We start from the raw sequence: 20,304 nt of genomic DNA on the forward strand, positions 1-20,304 counted from the left end.
CACAGTGGCTTCAAACAACACAAATTTATTATCTTATGGTTCTGGAAGATGGAAGCCTGTCAGGATCTCACTGGTCTAAAATAGAGTGTCTGCAAGGCATGGTCCTTCCTGAAGCCTCTAGAGGAGAATCTGTTTCTTTGCCTTTCTCAGTATCTACAGGCTACCCACATTCCTTTGCTCATGGCTCAATTCCATCTTCAAAGCCAGCAACAGAAGGTCGAATCCTTTTCACATTGCAACACTCTGACCTCCTCTTCTGCTCCGCCTTCCACCCTTATGGACTATTGTGATTACCTTGGGCCCACCTGGATAACCCAGGATACTCTCCTTAAGGTCAACTGATTAGCAACTTGGTTTCATCTGCAACCTTAATTCTTACTTTTCCATATAACCTAGCATATTCACAGGTTCCAGGAATTGTGACATGACATCTTTTGGGGGAGGCATTATTCTGCCTACCATACCCACTTCATCAGCAGGGTGAGGCCTTGGCCTGAAGATGAACACTGGGCAATATAGAGCAACTACCTTATCCTTTTATAGTATGTACCTGGAATAACGGAGGAAAAGCCTTTTAAAATTAGGCAAGGGAATTAAAAATCATAAAGATCAATAAAAGCAGGCAAAGAATTTTTTGGAGGAGAAAAACAGATAGAATAAGGCCTGAACTATCTGTAGGTGGGGGTTAGAATCAGAAGGGGGAAGGAAAGTGAATGAGACACGAATTGCTTAGTTAAGGCTTCTATCTGGAGTTGTTAGAGAAATGGTGGTAGTCTGGAAGAAAGGTCAAGGAGCAGGGCCACAAAAGAAACACAGCCTCACCTGTATTTCTAGGATATCAAGGAAACATCTACCAGGATCAGCTTGAGGCTAGAGGTATATTCTGGAGGTCACACCTCTGTGGTCCAGGTTTTTACCACCTTAAGTCTTGTCACATATGATCATCAGTAAATGAGAGGGCTGGTCTAGATGATTGCCAAGGCTCTGTTTGAATGAGCTTGGAATCCATATTCATTTCAGCACTCTCTCTCCCTGTTGAACTTTCAGGACACTGGTGATTATGGCCCTTTGCAGGGGCACAGGCCAGGAATGTAGGGCTTGTGAATGATGTGCAAGTCCTTCTGACTCTGGTTCCTATTACAGCTTGTTCTACACAAGGAACCATCTGGGCGTCAATGCTCAGCACTGATTGCCGTTTGTAACCCACTCAGCTCTGTCAGTGAGCCCCTGTGCCCAGCTGGATCACTGTGGTGAGGTGTGTGAGCTTTGACAAGAGGTGGGGGACAACATGCAGTCTAACTGGCCCAGAGGAGATGGAAATAAAGCACCTCTTGGCCAGGCCACCCTGCTACCTGCCGGCCCCAGCCTCACCCCAGCTGCTTTACTGGACTGCCCATTGTCACAGTCATGGCCCCAAACTTTGTTCCTCCTCAGGGACTGGGGGGCGGAGCCTCCATTCCTTCCCTAAGAGCCCTGGAAACAGTGTTGGGAGGTGGGGACTAGATCAGAACTAGCTGGGCTCTGAGGCCAAGCAGCAGAGGCAGTTCCAGGCATGAGAGAGGGTGGCAGAGGTGCTGTGCTCCATGGCCATCTCCTTGGAGTGGGGAGAAGTATTGAGATCTAGGTTGTGGCTCAGCTGAGGGAGACAGGGCATGGACTTTTACCGCACAAGTTTATTTAAATAAAAGTGAACACGTATGCAGGCTGGGTGGCCCAAGGGGGCATGGGTTGGGGTGGAGGGCGGATGGGAGGCAGACGTACAGGAGGGTCCAAGCAGAGTCTGTGTGGTATGAACCAAGCTGCAGAGGGAGTGGCTGGGGCCTCAGGGCAGGACTGGGCTTTGGGTGCTGGGGCAGGGGGCTGAGGGTGGGTAAGCCTGGTGCCAGGAGGTCCTTTTCATCCCTCATGCTCCCCTCCTTCTCCCTGACCACTGGGGACCTAAGGCACACGTCCTCAGTCCCCTGTCCCTCTCCTGACATCAGCCTTCCCCTCAATTACTGGGAAGACAGAAGACAAAATAAATAAGAATTGGTGAGTGCTGTTGCGGCTCCCAGAAATGGGGGAGGGAAGCCAAGCCAGGCACACTGCCCCGGAGCCCACGCTGTCAGCCCTGGGGAAAGAACAGGTAAAGTGCAAGGAAAATCCAGTAAGTAAAAATATACCAATGACTTTGTCAAATATACAGCTGCTGGCTGTCAGGGGAGCAGGTGGCTGGCTGGGAAGTGAGGGCCAACACAGCAAAGAGACAACGGAAATAAATAGTGGGGGGGAGTGGGCAGAGGTCCACCGGCTGGGCCGGTGCCACAGAGGACGGGGCCTCTGCCTGCTCAGCTGCCCCTTCCCCCCAAGCCCAGCTGCCTGATGCCCCAGCGCTGCGGCACTGACGTGAAGCACCCGGCCGACCGCTGTAAGGAGAGGATTATAATGTGGGGTGGGAGCAGGGTGGGGTGGCACGGGGAAGCCGTGTAGTCAGCCAGGGCTGGAGCTGCTCTCAGTACTCGTCCTGGTCTTCTTGTTGGTGTTCTTCAATCTCATCGTCCTCGGGGGGTGCAAATCCTTCCTGGAGGATGGGAAGGGAGAGGGTGGTGAGCCAGACAGGCCAGGCTGAGGGTGCAGACTTCTAAGGGGAGCTGGGAGCAAAGCTCAAGTTCCGGTCCTACTTCCCTGTTAACACCCTCATGACCCAGGGCTTGGGACTTTGGCTCGCTCTGCACGTTAGTCCACATTCCCCAAGGCCCCTCTGCTCCCACACCCTTCTAACTGTAGGACCGAGTGGAATGGCAGAGGTCCCAGTGGGCCTAGGACATTAGCCGGTGAAGGCACAGCTCACCTCAGTGGCATAGAGAATGCCAATGATGCCCGAGATAACAGGGCTGTTCTCACTTTCGTGTTCCTGGCAGATGAGCTCAATGTCTCGGAGTTTGCTGAAGTAAAAGTCACGCTCCTTCTCCAGCCCATCCACTGTCAGCTTCAAATCCAATAGCTGCTTGGTGAGAAAGTGGTGTTCAAGCCCAAGACCCCTGCCTCAGACTCCCTTTCCCGCCCTGACACCCCATGGGGCTGGCTTTTTTGGCAGGGATATCTCAGCTGTCTGTGCCCGCCGCGTTCACCTGCTGGTTGAGTTCAAGAATCTGGGCATCAGTCTCATGACCGCCGTTGCGGGCTGATGGGGGATTCTTCCGCAGGATGCAGGGTGGGGCCACGTTGCTCAGCCGGCCAGAGGTCTGCATATTTTTGGGGCCCGTGGGAGATGTCCTCTGTGGAACTGCCCAGAGGAGAAAAGTTGGACAGGGCCATGTGAGCCCACAGCTCACCTGGCATGAGATAGCCTGGTGTGGTGACTTCAGGGGCAGGCCCATGCGAAAGGCAGGCACTCCTGCCCTCCCCTCCTCTCCCCACAGGAGGGGCATCTACGTCTAGGCCTCAAGCACGGCCACGCGTGACACCACAGCAGCTGGGCAGCCCTTTGGCAAGCTTGGGAGAGCAGAGGCTCCAGGGAAGTAAAGAAGGTATGAGGTGTGGGGAGGGAGGAGAGCTGGCCTGAGGGAGAAGTAGCCAAACCAGGGACTGTGGGAAGTGGGGCTGGAAGGGTAAGGCTCTTATCCTGACAGCCGGAGCCTGAGGAAAAGCAGCTGGCATTTGCTGGGTCTTACCAGCCCTAAGCCACCCTCCCTGTGGGCTGTCTTAGTCTCAGGGATGGAGGATACCTAAGAATCCTGCTCCTGCCTCTCCCGGACTCTCTGCCTCAGGATGGGCTCTGTGCCCTCTCCTGGGCCTGACCCAGGGACCCCGACTCCACCCTACACACGGCATGCTGTGGCTGCCTGTCTTCCAGCTAGGGCAGCTCCCGAGTCAGAGCTGGCTGCTTCCAATGCCAAGCAAGCAGGTGAGTGGGGGCAGGCCCAGGCAGGGCGGCAGCGCAAACAGGAGCTGCTCTGCTATGACGGGTTCAGATGCAGGCTGGGGCTGCTCCTTTCTCTTTCTCTTCCCAAGCTTCTTGTCCCCCAAAGGCCCTAGTGCTTCTTTCCCTTCTCCTCTGGAACCCAGATAAAGCCTCATTTCAAAAGATTCATCGCTTGAGCTCTTAGGGCTTGTGGGCCTTTGGAATGGGGAAAGATATGATGAAGCTTGGCAAACTCCTGTCCCTGGGTGTCCAGTGGGCAGGGGCAAAAACAGTGTGCAGTGCTGGCACCAGGCTCTTGGCCTGGGAAGACCTGGATGGAGGAACCGTGCCACGTGCTGCCCCGTCATCTCGAGGCAGTCAAGTCAGCTTCAGCTCCAAGAGGAAGTGCCCTGTGCCTCCCACCAGCAGCTGCCCCGTGGCTGGTGCTGGTGGTCCTGTAGTAACCTTTGGAGCCCTCTCCTCCCTACTGTGACTCCCCTGGTCTAGGCAGGCAGCAGGCGGCATCATCTGAACTCCGTGATAACAGGCTCCTTTAGGCTGGCAGGGCTGGGCCAGTGGCCCAGGGGGCACTCCTGGCTGTAGAGCCCTGCCGGCCGGCCCCCAACTCTCCCTCCCCCAGCTCGGGCACGTTACCTGCTGTGCCAATGAGTTTCTTGGATTTGTTGAAGATCTGATCACCTGGGTTAGGAGGTGGTGCTACGTCCTGGCCCTGCCGCGCCAGCAGAGGGTTGTAATCCTTTCCATCATAGTTTGCGTCAAAGAATTTCTTAAACCACTGAATAAACTCAAAATTATCTTGGAATTTTCCTTTTACTAATTTCTCTACAGGAATTATCTGAAACAGACCACATAAGCAGAGAATTTTAACCACCTTTAACTTTAACCTCTGTGAGAGGGCCACTGCTCTAAGGAAAGCCAGCCCCTGGGCTGCAGCATCCACCTGGTCTCCCTCCCGTGGCACCGGAGCAGCCAGGTAGGCTGCAGGCCCTGGCACTGCTGTGTGCATGTCGGGTGGGGGTTACTAGAACCAGGGGCCTGGGGCCACTGAGGCAGTAGAGTGAGCCAAGAGATTTTTCTTGGGCCCTACAGAGAAGGAAATTAATAGAAGCAGTATTCCAAGCCTCAAGTGTTGGGATGGATAGGGTCCAGAGAGGAGGAGGGGACAGGAATGTCATCAGGATGGGGTGTCAAGTGGGGTTTTCCTCTGTGCCTTGAGCTGGGGGAACATTCCCTCTGGAGAGTCAGGGTGGGGGGTGGAGAGAGGCGTGAGAGCTGGAATGACCCCAGCAGCCCCCGCTGCCCTGGCTGGAGGGCCATCTTCTTCCCCAGGGTCACACAGCTCCTCGGGAGGTCCCCTTGGAGCGCAGGCACCTACTTTGTCAACACCCATCTTCTTGAAAGCTGCTTGCAGCACCTTGAAGTTGTGGATGTATTCGTGCTCTAGCTTGGCCTGGAACTTCACCTTCCTCAAGTGCACACAGCCAGGGAAGAGCATGTCCATGAACTGGCAGTAGGCTGCCCCTGCAGAGAAGCACGGCTGACTGAGCTCCCTAGTCTGGGCTTCTCACGTTCACTTCCCCAGGCCCTCAGGTGGCCTATTTCCCCAAGCTACCCTCTCTCCTCTTCTTTCTTCTTGTCTTCGACCCAGAGCTGGGGCCAGTCCTACTTGCAGGATAAAAACAGCCAGAGTCTCCCCAGCTTTCCAAGAATGAGAGCAATAGGTATTTACTGATATAAATGTCTACCACGTGCATTATATACCATACCAAACCTTGCATATATGTAATTTAATCCTAACAGCAACCTTCATTAGATAGGTGCTGTTATCTCCATTTTCTGGATGGGAAAACTGAGACCTACAGAGGGGTGGTGCCTTGCCCAGGGTTTACTACAAGAAGAGCTGAGATTTGAACCTGCCATGGCTCAACTGGCCCTTGTGCTGTTAGCCTTTGGCTTCCCTGCCCATCCCAACTTGTAATACCCCATGGCCTCTGCCCACCTGAGGCCATTCACTGTGCCTCTTGGGTTTTGCACTTTCTTCTCTTTCATTACATGGGACCCTATTTCCTTACTTCAACTCCAAACAGGATGACTGCTTTAGGGCTCTGCAGCACTCCCCTGTAATCCCAGTTACAAGCTCGGCTCTGTCCTGTGGCTGTTCTGCCTCCCGTCTTCCCTCCCTTTCCCTCCAGCAGGGCCTGCTCCCCCATTCCCAGCCTCCTACCTGAACAGAGCTGTTCTATCTTGGTGTAGTTGAGGTGCAGGGAGTCATTGACCCATGCAAGCATGTCATGGCGACTCAGATTTTCACTGGTCACAGATGTGGAGTACACATTGACGGCCATACCCCAGCTGCAAGGGAGAGGAAAGACAAGGTCAGCACTCAGCAGCCTTGCGCTGTTCTTCAGCTGTAGGAGAGGAGGAGCTGGACAGTCCCTAGGGAAATGAGAAGCATTTCCTCCAGACCAGCCTCGTGGTTTGCCCTCCTGGAGAAGGGGGCTTATTCACTCTGTGACATTTAGTAAGTGTCTACTATATGCTAGGCATGTGCTAGGAACTGGTGATACAAAGTTGAGAAAGTTGTCGTTTCGGCCTTGGAGTTGATACCTACAGAAGGGGTGACAAGGCAGTTAAAGCAGCACTTGTAAGTTTAGGGATGGCACAAAGATGGGTGTGATCTCTTCTGTCTGACAAGGTCAGGGAAGGATTCAGGTAGAGACGTTGGTGCCTGAAAGGGGTAGGAATTTTCTGAACATACAAGGGGTTGGGGTGGAAGGGCACGCAGACCTGAGGACCAGCGAGAACAAAGGCACAGCCTATTCCAGGACTCTGAGTTGCAGGCAGGCCTGGGGAGCAGGTTTTTGTTTTGGGGTGTGGCACCATGAGGGTGGCAGGGACTGGTTGCAAAGGGCTTTGCTTTCCTTGAGAGGTCTAGACTTTCTGTTCAGACAATGGGAAGCCATGAGAGGATTTATGCAGCAGCATTCTAACCAGATTTGTGTTTTAGAAAGCCAACTAACTTTTGCTTTTCCTCTGACTTCAGCAGCCTGCTGGTCCACAGGCACCTAAATTCCACTTGTCCAGAACCTTCCCTTACTACAGTATGCTTCTGCTTCTATGTTCAATATCCCAGCACAGGTCACCTGTGGTCACCCATCACCCACCTTAGAAATCTGAGGGGCTGTCCTAGACAGCCTACCCTCTCTCATCCTCACATCCACTCATTCAAGTCCTGCAGCTCTACCTTCTCAGTCTGCCCTGCTCTTGGCCATTTCTCCTGCTGCCTTGGGGGTTATGTGTACATTCTCTCCGGCCAGGGCTGGCAGAAGCCTCCTAAAGGGCCTTCCTGCTGCCAGTCTCTATCTCCCCCTAGCCCATCCCTGACACTGCTGCAGTCAGAATCCGTGTATAAGCAGCCTGACCACACCACTCCCCAGCTTGAAGCCCTTTCCATCAGCAGTCACACATGAGACAGCTATTGGCTGAATTTGCAGACTTGAACTGATTAGCTCTCACAGTGTTGGCAACATTCTCAATCAGGGCCCAATATTTTAAAGTTGTTTAAATATTTTAAACACAAACAATTTGGGATTTCTGGCTTCTTTTGGCAACCTGGGGCCTTTGTTCCTACACAACAGCAACTGTTGTAGCTGAGCAAAGGCACTCCTGCTATAGCCAGCAGGCATGAGCTCCTCCTTCCCAGCTCCCCATCCTCAGGCAGAGGCCAAGTGTCAGTTCTGTTTATTACTGACTTGCACTGTTAAGAGAAGGAAAATATATCTTATAACTTGCACTTATCAGAAATGGAGATACAGAAGATAGACCAAAAGGCCCATGTGTTTTGAGAATTGTGAATGCATATTTCTGGAGTGAAGAATATTTTTCTCCATTTAATACACAAAGTGTCTCTGTGAAGGAAACACACCCAGCCACTTCCCTGTCCCCTATAGGCATCTGCCCTTACTATGTGACCCCCTTCCCCCACTTACCAACTCTTAAATGGGCCCTACCTCTTCAGCTGCCTGTCTTACTTTGCTCCCACAGTTGGGAGTCAAGGGCAGCTCCCTGTTTACTCTCTGTCTGGAATGCTGCCCCTGCCCCAACTGCTCATTCTCTGCTCCAGTGGTTCTCAAACTGTGGTCCCTGGAGCACTCTGGTATTCTAGGGGGCATCAGCTTGTTAGAAATTCCAACTCTTGAGCTGCACCCCAGATCTACTGAGTCAGAATCTGCACTTGACCAAGATGCCCAGAGTCTGCAGGCACAGTCAGATTGGAGAAGCTGCTCTAGAGAGGAGGCTCTGTTGGCGTCTGCTAGGCTGTTCTCCCCTGTGCTCCCCACCCCAAGTGTATATAATGGAACCTCATTAAATACATGTTTAACTTCAATGAAGTTTTTGAGAAAAATCAGGAGAGAAACCCTCTCGTTTATTCCTACTTCTTCCTCCTTTTGAAAATAGACCTTGTCCTTCATTGCCCAGAGAAAGGGAGGTCAAGGCAGGCCAAAAAGCCAAGAGAAACAAAAATTATAGTCTTGGGAGCTTTTAAGGACTCCGGGGCAGCAGTTCCAATTGAATTCCAGTTCAGTTCTGACTGTACGTGAGTCTCCTCACACACAGTAGTTTTGAGCCCCCTGCCTTGTATCTTGTATCTGACCCTTGCATAACAGTGGACTTGGTTAAAATAAAGATCTGCCCCCTCTACAGAAAGTGCCTTGAAGCCAGGAGTGGTGTTTCCAGGCCTGTGACAGGTAAGGTATTCAGCAAATCTGTTGAATGACTGAGTGAAGCCTCCTCATGTCTGTTCTTCTAAATCACCTTTCATCGCCTTCTGGCCTGGGCCCCCTCCTGCCACCCAATTCAACCTTTAGGACTCAGCTTGGTCATCATTTCCTCTAGGAAACTTTCTCTGAACCTCTGTGGTGAGACATGTGTCTCTGTGTTTCTGTAGTACCAGGAGCATAGTCATGGCAATTGTCACATTCTCTTGAACTTAATTGTCCCTTTCATCTGACTGTAAGTGCCTCAGTGGCCCACTGCCTCATTCAGTTTTGGGTCCAGACCAGTTCTCAGTGAGCTCCTAAGTGGAGTTAGGAGAGTGCTTCTGAGTTTTCAGGAACTCACCTAAAGTAACATCAGTAGGTGTGGCTGGAGTGGACGGAGACCAAACTTGATCAGAAGGCAGAATGGGCAGGGTCAAAGAAAGTGCATTTTATTTTGATGAGCAGTTAATTGGGGACTATGAGAAAGAGAATCTCTTCTATTTCTTTTCCATTTGCCCCTGTCCTCAAGGAGTTTATAGTCTTATTGGGAGACAAGCACATAGGAGAACAGTACAGCCAAATGCCCCAAAGTATGGTGAGAACAGTGCTGCAGGGAGTCAGGAAGGAGAGAGCATGGGGACTCAGAGAGACTGGCATGGGGTGTGCACAGCCCCAGCAGAGTGGGCAGACCCTGCCAGGCCTCCGGGGGGTCTGCAGAGGCCTGCCAGGAGCTGAAAGCAGAGGAGGCTGCCTATTCTGGATATTGGCTTTATTTCATTTCAAATAAGCTCTGGCGCTTATTGCTCCCAGTGAGGGTGATTCTGGCTAGCTGCAGCTGTGCAGAGCAAGGCCTCGGAGTCTGGGTTGGTCAGGGCTGCTTCGTGGAGGTGTACGGGGGTCTTGGGTTGGTCCTGGGAGTTCCTGAGACACTTTGGGACTTTTTTTCTGTTTACTGCATATGAGTTTCAAAGGCTGATTACTGAATAAAAGCAGAGGCTCATGTGTATATGTGTGTATAACTATATTGTATGTATTATTATATATTATGTATATAACTATAAATAACATACTATATATAAGCCATGTATTTATATGTGATATATATGCAGTATGTTTTTTATATATAGTTGCACACATACACACATATATATATATACACACAAATATATTTTATGTATATGTAATTTAAATATGCAGGTGATCAGTGCACAACCAGATATTAGAACCACAGTCCTCATCTGGTGCATGGACTTGGCTAGGACTGGCTGGCCTGCATTGCCATGGCAAAGGCTGGCATGTTGGGATGTTTTGCTACCTCCCTGGGGGGACAGTGTTAGTCATCTTCCTCCTTGGTACACAGGAAAAAAATCTCTAGTTTCCCTTCCAGAACACAAGTAAAGACCTTGCTATCAGTGTTCCAAGAATCACCATAGGTACTTGGTGAGCTACATAGGTACTTGAAAAATGCCAAAGTGGTCTCAGCTTGCCCAGAAACTCTCAGTTCTGTTCATATCTGATGACGGGAGGCATCTTCCACCCTTTTGATCAGTATGAATCTAGGGTCCCAAAAGTGGCAACAGTGTCTGTTAAGAAAGAAGTTGGGGAAAAATGGCTCCTTTCAGGGTTTGACAGTCAGTCATGCTGTTCCCTCCTGTGGGGCTTTTGGGGAAAGTGTGTGTGGGGTGGAGTTAGGCAGGAGAGTGGGGCAGGTAGGTGGGCAGCTGATATTAGGAACAGAAGAGCTATTGTCTCCACTCAGGACTGGCTCAGGTTCTTTCAAATGATGCTACTCTCTGCCCTGGCTGGTGTCCGTTTTAGCTCAGGAGGCCTCATCGAAAGCATGCAGGGGTCTTTGCAAGTATTCTCTGCCATGCTTGCTAGAGGGTAATAAGAAACCAGCCTCCTAGTTTCCTTGGCCTTCATCCTAATGGGAGGGCAGGATTTAATTTTCCACTCCTAGATGTGGCCCTGTAAATACAACTAAATTATGGCCAGCAGGTGGCACCCAGGTCCTGAGCAAAGACTCGTTTAATGACATGATCCCTCCCGAAGTCCCCCTCTCTCTAGCTCAGTTGAGAAAAATGGAACCCCCAGCTTTGATCCACCCCCCACAAAGAAGCATAGTTTGGTCAAAAGCTGGTGGTGAAGGGACAAAGGGAAGGTTGAGTGTTCATTCGTGACCTGGTTGTCCTCTAAAAGCTGGAACAGCTGATGTGGCCTGGAGCTTTGGGTCTAGGATTCTGGGCCTCCCTGTTCCCCAAAGCCACAAGGTGAACTCATCAACTGGCCTAACTTCTAAGGACTTTTTGGATTGGGAGTTGACCCAAGCCTAGACTCAAACCAGACCAATTTCTGGGGGGCAGAGGCTGATAAAGTGATTACCCAAGTACCTGGCCCTAAGTGGACCAGTTGCCTCCACTTCCAGCAGAGACATAGTCTGAGAAAACGCAAATACACCTGTTACCCAAGGCTGCTTCACCTCCTCTGAGAGAGTGGTAGGCAACACCCAGGGTGTACAGACGCTGTCCCAAGGGCTATAATAGTGGAGTCTTCCAACCCTGTCCTCATGTTTCTGCCATCATCTTTGGCAGCTGGTGACTATCAGGAGAAATAGACCCTGTGGCATATCACCCTCCAGGTTGGCGGGAAACCCAGTCCAGGCTCAGACTGGCACATGGCCTTGGGAAAAGCCTGCTCTGCAGGATCTTGACTCCTGCAACCAGGTCTGGAGTTATGAGAAAGAAAAGTTGAGGAAGTTTAATCTGGTGATTTCATTCAATCATTTCCTATGCTAGACCAAAATGTTCCCAGTGCATTCATTGGCAATGTAAAAGTGATTGTAACTCTATCAGGAGAGGTAGAACTGCTCATCGTTCTGTGGCCTAAGGCCTTGAAAATGGTCAGCAAGACCAAATCTCCACATACCAGGGTCAGAAGAGTTTCTAGAGACCATCCATCTAGTTCCTTCTCAGAGAGCTAGGACTACACTTAAATCTAGGCATTTATTTTCCTAAATCGTAATTAAGTCTGCATAACTCTGAAAGCTCACATTCTAACATTTAATAACTGTATCACCAGTCTAAATCTAATTTTGGCTTCTTTTTTTAAGTCTTCAGTGAACTCTATGTTCCACAAATATGTCTTTAAGAAAATTCAGGGGCCCCAGTCTCCTCTAATTCTTTGGTCCCTAGAAGAACCCCCGCAGTTCCCAGGCCTCCATCCTCTGCCCAGCATAGTTATGAAAGACACCCCAGTCTTTCAGTTCTGCAGTGGGTGTTGGGCATGCCTCCAGCAGGCTCCTAAAAGGTTCTGCTTCGAGAATATTGGATCTCAAGTCAGACCTGCCTCTAACATTTCCTAGCTGTTTGGTTTTGGGCCCATTCCCTCATCTATAAAACGGGAACAGTAACAGCTCCACTTCACTGGGCTGTTTTGGGGATTAAGTGAGCCATGCATACAAAGTGCTGGGCAGAGCCTGGCATATAGTAAGTATTTGGTAAGTACTGCCAGCATTACTGGGGCAGGCACTGAGAATCCAAAGGCACTTGTCTGAGAAGCAGGTGCCCAATATACATCCAGCATCAGGTCTCTGAGACCTCGGAACACCAGTCCAGGAGGGAGGCAGACTTTATCTCTAGAGTCTGTTTTTCTCTACCCCTTCTGCCTGGGGACAGCCATCTGGGCTTCCAAGCTGCACCTCTGACCATGATCCCGCCCCAACTCCAGATTTCCCATATAGTCTGCACTGTAGTTGCCATCCTACTGGCCAGGAAAACCAGAGCAGATGCCATGGACAGAGGAGAGCGAGCTCTGAGGAGCCTGCCAGAACATTTCCCACTCCTGATGTGGGGCTATGCCTATTGTCACTGGGTTTCTCCTTCCTGCCCAGGCCCAGGGGGCTGAAGTCACCTGTCTGGAAAATCTGCAAAATTACTACCCTTTGTCTCCTTGGGTCACACATCCAGGTTATTCTGGGGTTGCATGGAGGCAAGGATGAAGGTTTCGGAAGGGTTGGAGGACACCTGCTGGTGAGTCACAAAGCCCTGGCAGCCCCAGCCAATCACCTTCTTCTCATGGCTGAGCAAGGGCCTGACTCATAGGGAGTCTTAGCCCCTTAAAGCTGAATTAGCCAAAGGTAGAGATGGGTAGGTGAAACAGTTCCGGGGCTGGCAGGCACCAGCACAAGCCAATCCAGCAGGTCCAGAACAGGGCTCTGGATGGTGTAGGTTCATGTAAGGACTGGAGCTTCTCCAGGATTCTGTTCTCATAACACTTTTAGGTCATGGAGCTCTTCTGTAAGGTCCTGAACCCCGCTGAGGTCCCAGCCATGGAGTCCTGGACACGTCCTGTTGAACAACGACTTGAACTCTTAAAATGCTTTTCCCTGACTGGTCTGGATAATGTTATCACACCCCTTGTAGCTGCTGTCCAGGACCTCTTCCCTGGCCTGCTCTGTGAGGTGGGGCGCTGGGCCATCTGTGGCTCAATCAGTAAGTGTTCACTGACCACTGACACGATGTGCTAAATGATCTGTGAGGCACCATGAGGACTCAGGACCATTTTAAGGCATGGGTCTTGTCCTTAAGAAGCCTTTGTTTGGTTAAAGAAGTAAGAGTAATTCATAAAACAACAAGGGCTCCCACAAATCAGAACATAAGAAATGCTAATTAGTGAAAGTACATCTGGCTTTTAAATGCTTATATAGGATGAGTGGGACTCAGTAGTTAGATGCTTTCTGGGAAAAGGTGGCACTTAACTTGGGCCTTTAAAGATGATAGCATGTCAGAAAGCAGTGAAGAGAACATGGGGTATTAGGGATATGGGAAATGTGTCTGCTATCACTTTTATTTTTAAAAAGGAGCATAAGACCAATGAGTAAATGTTAAAAGAATGTTAGGGAATGTTAGGGGATGTGAATGAGAGGAGGAGAGGGAGGGATATCTCAGGAGCCAAAGGAAGGACCAGTTCCAAGGAGGAGGCTATCTGCCATATTAAATGAAGTTACCTGACCGTAGATGGAGAAATGGCCATGGGATTGTACAAAAAGAAATGATGAAACCTTGAGTCATTTTGTTGGAGTGTGGAGATAGAAGCTAGGCATGCAGACAGTGACAGTCCCAGATCATTTGCCCACAAGGATGGCGGGAAGGGAAATGAGGACTTTGTCATCAAGGCCATTTGTGTCTGCTGCAGCCCTGCAGGTGGCCTAGAGGGTAACCGCCTGCATGGTGGAGAACACCTGGCTGCTTTTAGTAAAATTGTGAAGCAATATACAGATATAACCTAGGCTTGTGCTCTTTATCTGTACATCCCATGCATTCTCCTTCAGAATCCATATCCTGTCCTTAAGTTCTAGATCTCATCTGTCCAAGGAGGCTCATGAGTGCAACCTCACAGTCCTTCCAAAGCGTCTATGACACCGTGTCATGAATGAAAAGAACGGGAAAAAATTTAAATGTAATAAAGTCTTGACTAAGTCGAATGTTTGGAAAATGTTTTAAGTATTAATTTACTGTTCTGTCTAACTGTGGTTTATCAGAACCCCTTTTAATCTTCAATTTCATTGAGAAATTTTTTGAAAATTACTCTATAAGGCCGGGTAAAATGAACAAATTTATTAGTAAGGAATTTCCAGAGCCTTGGATTCTCTTACTTGTTTATTACCATTTATGGAGTGTGTGTTCCAGGCACTGAGCCAGGCACAGGGCCTATAGGAAGGAAGGGGGCCCAGCCTGGGCCCTTGAGGAGTTCACGGACTAGTGTGGGAGCTAGAGAAGTGAACAAAATAACCAAAGTGAACAAAATAACCAAAGGGCTAAATATATTATGCTACAACTGCCAGCTGTAGCAATGGCATGACGTCAGAACAACTCTGCTTCCTGGGTCAGAGAAGGCTTTGTAGAGGAAGTATAGTTTGAATTGGGTCTTGAAGGAGAAGCTTATCAAGCAAATAAGAGTCAAGAGGAAAGAGGAACGGACTGGAAGGAGGGAGGGGATTACAAATAGTTTCCCCGGAATGCCTGTAGGAGGCAAAGATGTGGTTAAAAAGGGACACAGAAACCACATACCAGGAGCTCTGTAAGGACGGTAGGAACTATTACATCCTGGGAGAAACTCAACAAGGGATTTTTTTCATGTATACAATACACTTAGTACACAAATATTTGTAACAATACATTAGTTAAAACCACTGAGCATAATTTCTAAATCAAAACTGCAGCAAATGAAATAACAGTGCTTAGAAACTGCATCAAATTAGAGGTATAAACTTCAAATTATAAAATAAATTAGTCATAGGATGGAAATACAACATAGAGAATTTAACTAATAATACTGTAATATCTTGTAATAGCAGGGGATAACTACACTTACCATGGTAGCCATTTAGTAATACATATAATTTTTGAGTTGTACATCTGAAACCAACATAATACTGCATATCAACTATATTCTAATAAAAAAATGCTGTTTTTCAATCTTAAAAAAATGAGATGCATTAAATTTATAATTTTTGAGGCTTTATTTTATATTACGTTTTCTAGCAAAAATTGAAAAGAGTCCCCTGTGCTGCTTGCAGAAATCAATCCCTTCCAAATTTCTGTAAACTCCTTATTTTGAAATAAGGTTAGACTAACAATTGCACAGGACAAAGAATTCCCATGTATCCTCACCCAGCTCCCCCAAAACATCATATATAACAATTGCTAAGCCTAGAAGTTGACATTGGTGCATTATTAACTAAGCTACAGACTTTATTTGGATTTCATCAGGTTTTACATGCACAGTAATGCATCTTCTGTGTGTGTGTGTGTGTGTGTGTGTGTGTGTGTGTACAGTCCATGAAATTTTATCACATGCATAGATTCATGTAATCTATTCATGTAACTCATGTAATCACCACCCTACTAGGACACAGAACTGTTCTATATCCTTAAAGAAACCTCCTTGTGCTTCCCCTCTATAGCCATGTCCTCCAACTCTAACCCCTGGCAATCACATATCTGTTTTCCATCATTATAATTTTATAATTTTAAGAATGTTATATACATGGAATTATACTGTAACTTTTGAGACTGACTTTTTTTTTTCTCAGCATAATGCCCTTGAGTTTCATTTAAGTTGTTGCGTGCACTGATAGTTCTTTTTTGTTGCTGAGTAGTATTCTAAACAATGTATAAGTGTGGATGTACCACAGTTTATCCATTCACCTACTGAAAAATGTCTGGGTTATTTCCCATTTTTGGTGATTACAAAAAACCCTGTGAGAATTTTCCTCAGTCTTCTTTTGCTTTATTCATGAGAGTCTGGCTCTGGGAGAGATCTCCATACTTTCCTGTCCTCTGGAACTATAAATCAGGTTGGAGTTTGTAACTGGAAGGTCCATACATTAAGTTTTGGGAAGTGGGGGTGCTGAGACACAGGTGCATAAGCAACTCTTTGGACTATTCCCAAAATTATTGGTTTGTTTCCATCTAAACCTAAGTCTGTGCCCCTCTAGACCAGATTCTTGCTTCTTACATGCATTTACATTGTAACTTAAATTTGGGAATTTATATATTTCTAGGTGGGACAATGTCATCAAGGATAATTTTGAATTATAGTGGTCAGTTTAGGGAGCCCTCAATCTGAACAAAATTGAGAGATGCTTTAGCACAAAAAGGGGACAAAGTTTTAAAACTAAGTGGTTCACAGAATCCATTAGAGTTCAGAAAGACCTATCTAAATTTCTACCCAAACCTGCACAAGACCCTCTTAAAGCTCAAGAAAGACTAATATAATATAAAGTAGAACAGAGACAGGACTCATCATACCATGAACAATCCTTGTAACACCCCTATCCTTCCAGTCAAAACCCCTGTGGGTGGGGATATAGATTCACTCAGGACCTTGGGGCCGAAAGTGCAATAGTCATTTCCTGATCAGAAGCATATACTCTTATCTCCAGTGCTGCCTGAGGCTGCATATTTTATAGCTTATGTATTTTATATTTTTTGCATATATGTTCTGTTTTCTTTAGTGTTCCTTTAGACCCAAATAGTCCACATTTGTTTGCCTTCTGGGAAAATCAACAATATACCTGGATTGTTATGACCCAGATTTATTGAGATCCCTCCTACTTTTCACAGGTCCTCAACCACATGCCAAGGACCTTACATTTCCCTGTAATTCTTCATGTGGATGACCTTTTGTTGTGCTCAAAAGGCAGGCAAGCTCTAAGACTGATTCCAACTAGCTATCGTTTTCTTTCAGAAAAGGCATAAGGTTTTCAAAATGTAGCTACAATTTTGTCAAAGTTCACTACCCAGGACATAATTTATCCCAAGGAGGTAAATCCTTCACTTCTGATGAACATAGGCCATTCAGAACTTCCTAACTTTTCTGAAATCATCACATTTATAACTTAACCAAGTACTCAGTATGCAGACCTCTTCCTTGGGAACCTAGATGTGAAAAAGTCTTTTGCGGGTTAAATTCGCCCTTCAACAATCTTCCACTTTGGTTTTACTTATTTACTATAAGGCTTTCTAGCTATTTGTACATGCCAGGTCTGGACAAATCTTTGGTGTTATGCTTCAACTTCATGGGAATCATCAGAGATCAAGTGTACGGCAGTCTCTCTTGACCCTTGGCAAAGCGTGCTCATCTCTCCTAAGGGCCATAGCCCAGCAGCTAAGCTAGTGGAGGCTTCTGCATCCTTGCTTTTAGGGTCTCCTTTAAGTTTGATAGCCTTCCATGGTGTACAATATCTGTAGCTCACTGAAAATGGCAACATTTCTCAGTAAGTAAGCTTACCACCAATGAAATGCTAGTATCTTTTCCCTCACATATCTCTATTCATTGTAGTAATATTTTGAATCCTGCTAGGCTACTTTTAGATGTCATGCTCTCAGGTCATTTTGGCCCATCAGTTTCTGCTGTGGGAAAAAGAGATTGTTTGATTATTCAAGAAGGAGAAAAACTGGGTCTTGATTTAAGAACCAAAACCCTAGCCACTCAAGGGAAATTAGAGTTGCTTTCTTTTCTCCTTAGGTCTTTTCAGTTCATGCTTTATGAAGTCAGGAAAGTAGGGAAAATCCTACTGAAGGTGGAGTTGACAGGATTTGTTGCAGAATGGTTGTGTGATATGAAAGAGAGAGCAGGGGTGACCCAAGGTTTCTGGCCCAGGCCACTGGAAGGAAAGAGATAATGACAGGAGGAGCAGTTTTAAAGATGGGGTGAGGACCAGGAGCTCACTTATATCATACTGTGAACACTTCAAAGAATAGGTAAGGGTATTAGGAAATGTCATATGTAATGGGGCATGATATTCCATGCTATTATTAAATCATTTTCCAATTGTTGGACATTTTTAAAATTTAGATAGTGTTGGAGCTAGTATCTTTGAACATTCAGTTTTTGTCTAAATATACTACTACCTCCTTGGGGAGGGAATTATTATGTCAAAGGGCATGACATGTTTTTAAAGGTCTAACATCTTTACAAAAAGTCTATACCTTTTCTTTTTCTTCTGGAAGTTTGAGTGCTCATTTCAACACACTCTTACCAACATGGAACATTATTGTTTTTAAAAATGCGTTGATTTAATAAAAACCACTCTTTTCTTTTAAGTAATATTGCTTTGATTACTAGTGGGGAAGAACACTATTTCCATGTTTATTACCCATATAAATTTATTCTTCTGTGAACTGCTTTGGGCAGTAGAGTTTGAGGGACCCAAAAATCATGTCTAACATTGGAAATCCTGATGATAAATTCTCACTATTCACAATATATCGGTGGCAGTTATTTTTAAATAAATCTCTGATATTCCATGTAGTTTATTCTAAGCATGAGATACTAGAAAATGTCTTTATATAAAGATATTGAAGATTCACCTAAGATAATTATAAAAAGAAAGCAAAATACCATTAGCATATTACAGCTATGCTAAGATGTATTTTGAGATGCAAAAAGTGGAAGTTTGATAACAATGGAGAAAATGCACAGCACCAGGGAACCAAGACATTATCCCTCTCATATTTTGAAAAAGGGTTAAGACAAAGGAAAAAGAAAATGACTCAGGGTTCCCAAGATTTTTCTGAAAGTAGAGAATTAAGTTAAACTTTAGTTGCTCTACCAGAATGGGCAGTATCATTGACATGTTTAGCCATGTGGATAGGCAGCATGGTGTACACAAGGGATGGTGAGAAGGACTCCAAAAAACCCAAGTCCAGTTCTGCCTCTCATGATCTTCTGGGCTCTGGGCAAAGGAGGCCTTTCTAGAAATCAGTTTCTGATTGTAAAATAGAAGTGCTTTTATGTATGGCTGGCTCATGGGCACCCCAAAACCAGGTGCTCTGGATGGACAATTCATGGAAGAAGTACAAATGGCTAACAAACATATGAAAAATGTTCAATTTCACTATTAAATTTTAAATGCCTATGTTGCTGGACTGTCATGAAGGTTAAAGTTATGATAAGCAGGGCACCCACACAGAACCTAACATTAGTCAGTCCAGGTTAGTTAAAGTTATTGGTCAGAAGTTGGTAATATAATTTTGACAGAGAACTTTTAAGTCTTTGTCATAAGGCCAGTAATAATGTAATTAGGTAAGGAGAAGGTGACTGGGGACTGTCATGTTGTTAAATACAATAAGTTGTGGGTGGGATTTATTTGGTGGGTATCTTATTGAGGCAGCATTCTGTCCTGGGGAAAAGTGAGGGATCTGGTCCTGAGCCAGACGTATGACAGCAGTGACTGGACAGGGAGTCACGATCCGGGTTTTAGCTGGATTCACAATAGGTGCTTCGTAAATGTTAGTTTTTTTCCTTTCTTCCTTCTTGTGGCAGTAACTGGGCTGTAGCTTCAAACCATGCCTTACCAGGAAAGCTCACAGAGAAGTGTTTCCTTAAGATAGCACTTCTCACACTTAGGGTGTCGCCTCTCTGGAGGTCATGTTAAGGTCCTTAAGGAACCATCAAAATAGAATTGTTATCATTTCCTTCCTGGAATCAGAATTCTGGAACATTCTTTTTCTTATTTTAGAGGAGTCATGTGTGCTACTAGGATTTGGCCTATGCCCTGCACAGAGCACAAGTCTTGCTTGGATTCTTCGCTCACTCACTGTTCACACATGAACGTATGCCCTCACAAACAAATGCATAAGCACCTACTATGTGCACAAAGATGATGTGGCCAGAGGAATCCCTCATCCATCGATGACCCCCATTTGATAAGGACTGCACGTGGTGGCTAACTGCTGACTAGTTAATAAGTGTTTCCAAGGGGAGTGATGCCTAGGGTAATTTACTCATTTGACCATGTCCCCAGGAAATTGTGACATGTTGCAAAAGCAGCTTTAATGCAATTAAAATCCCCCCCAAGAATCTACCGATACTGTCTTCTTGGCCTTCTCTCTGTTACAGATTACGAAGTAGGCCTGTTAAGGCTACCTTACCTGAGATAGATCTGGTTAGAGTGACGTGTGAGGATGTGGGAAGGGCTGTTTCAAAAGAGGCCAGATCTCAGGTATGCCTCAATCTCAGACAGGCCAGGATGGCCTTGAATTAGGACTAAACTGAGACAAATGATGACTCCACAGTGGCAGAAAGGACTTTCAAAATAAAGTTAGATGACTGAGGTATACAGTCACCAGAAAC

At 46.8% G+C, this 20,304-nt stretch overlaps 1 protein-coding gene across 2 annotated transcripts in view; it reads right to left on the reverse strand.

Annotated features, from left to right (window-relative positions):
- Positions 1-1,655: 1,655 nt before the first annotated feature.
- MAPRE3 (microtubule associated protein RP/EB family member 3) overlaps positions 1,656-20,304 on the reverse strand; it is a 47,292-nt gene continuing 28,643 nt past the window's right edge. Inside the window, exons 2-7 of one of the 2 annotated variants that reach the window (XM_036903424.2) lie at positions 6,129-6,256; positions 5,280-5,425; positions 4,538-4,739; positions 3,111-3,265; positions 2,831-2,983; positions 1,656-2,560 (exon numbers count right to left, since the gene is read on the reverse strand). In XM_036903424.2, the coding sequence (XP_036759319.1) occupies positions 2,492-2,560; positions 2,831-2,983; positions 3,111-3,265; positions 4,538-4,739; positions 5,280-5,425; positions 6,129-6,249 (846 nt within the window). In that variant the 5' untranslated portion in view covers positions 6,250-6,256 and the 3' untranslated portion in view covers positions 1,656-2,491. The remainder of the gene's footprint in view (positions 2,561-2,830; positions 2,984-3,110; positions 3,266-4,537; positions 4,740-5,279; positions 5,426-6,128; positions 6,257-20,304) is intronic. The other variant, XM_036903425.2, reaches the window with a different exon arrangement.

This window comes from Manis pentadactyla, chromosome 2, assembly GCF_030020395.1.
Source record: "Manis pentadactyla isolate mManPen7 chromosome 2, mManPen7.hap1, whole genome shotgun sequence".
Taxonomy (NCBI): Eukaryota; Metazoa; Chordata; class Mammalia; order Pholidota; family Manidae; genus Manis; species Manis pentadactyla.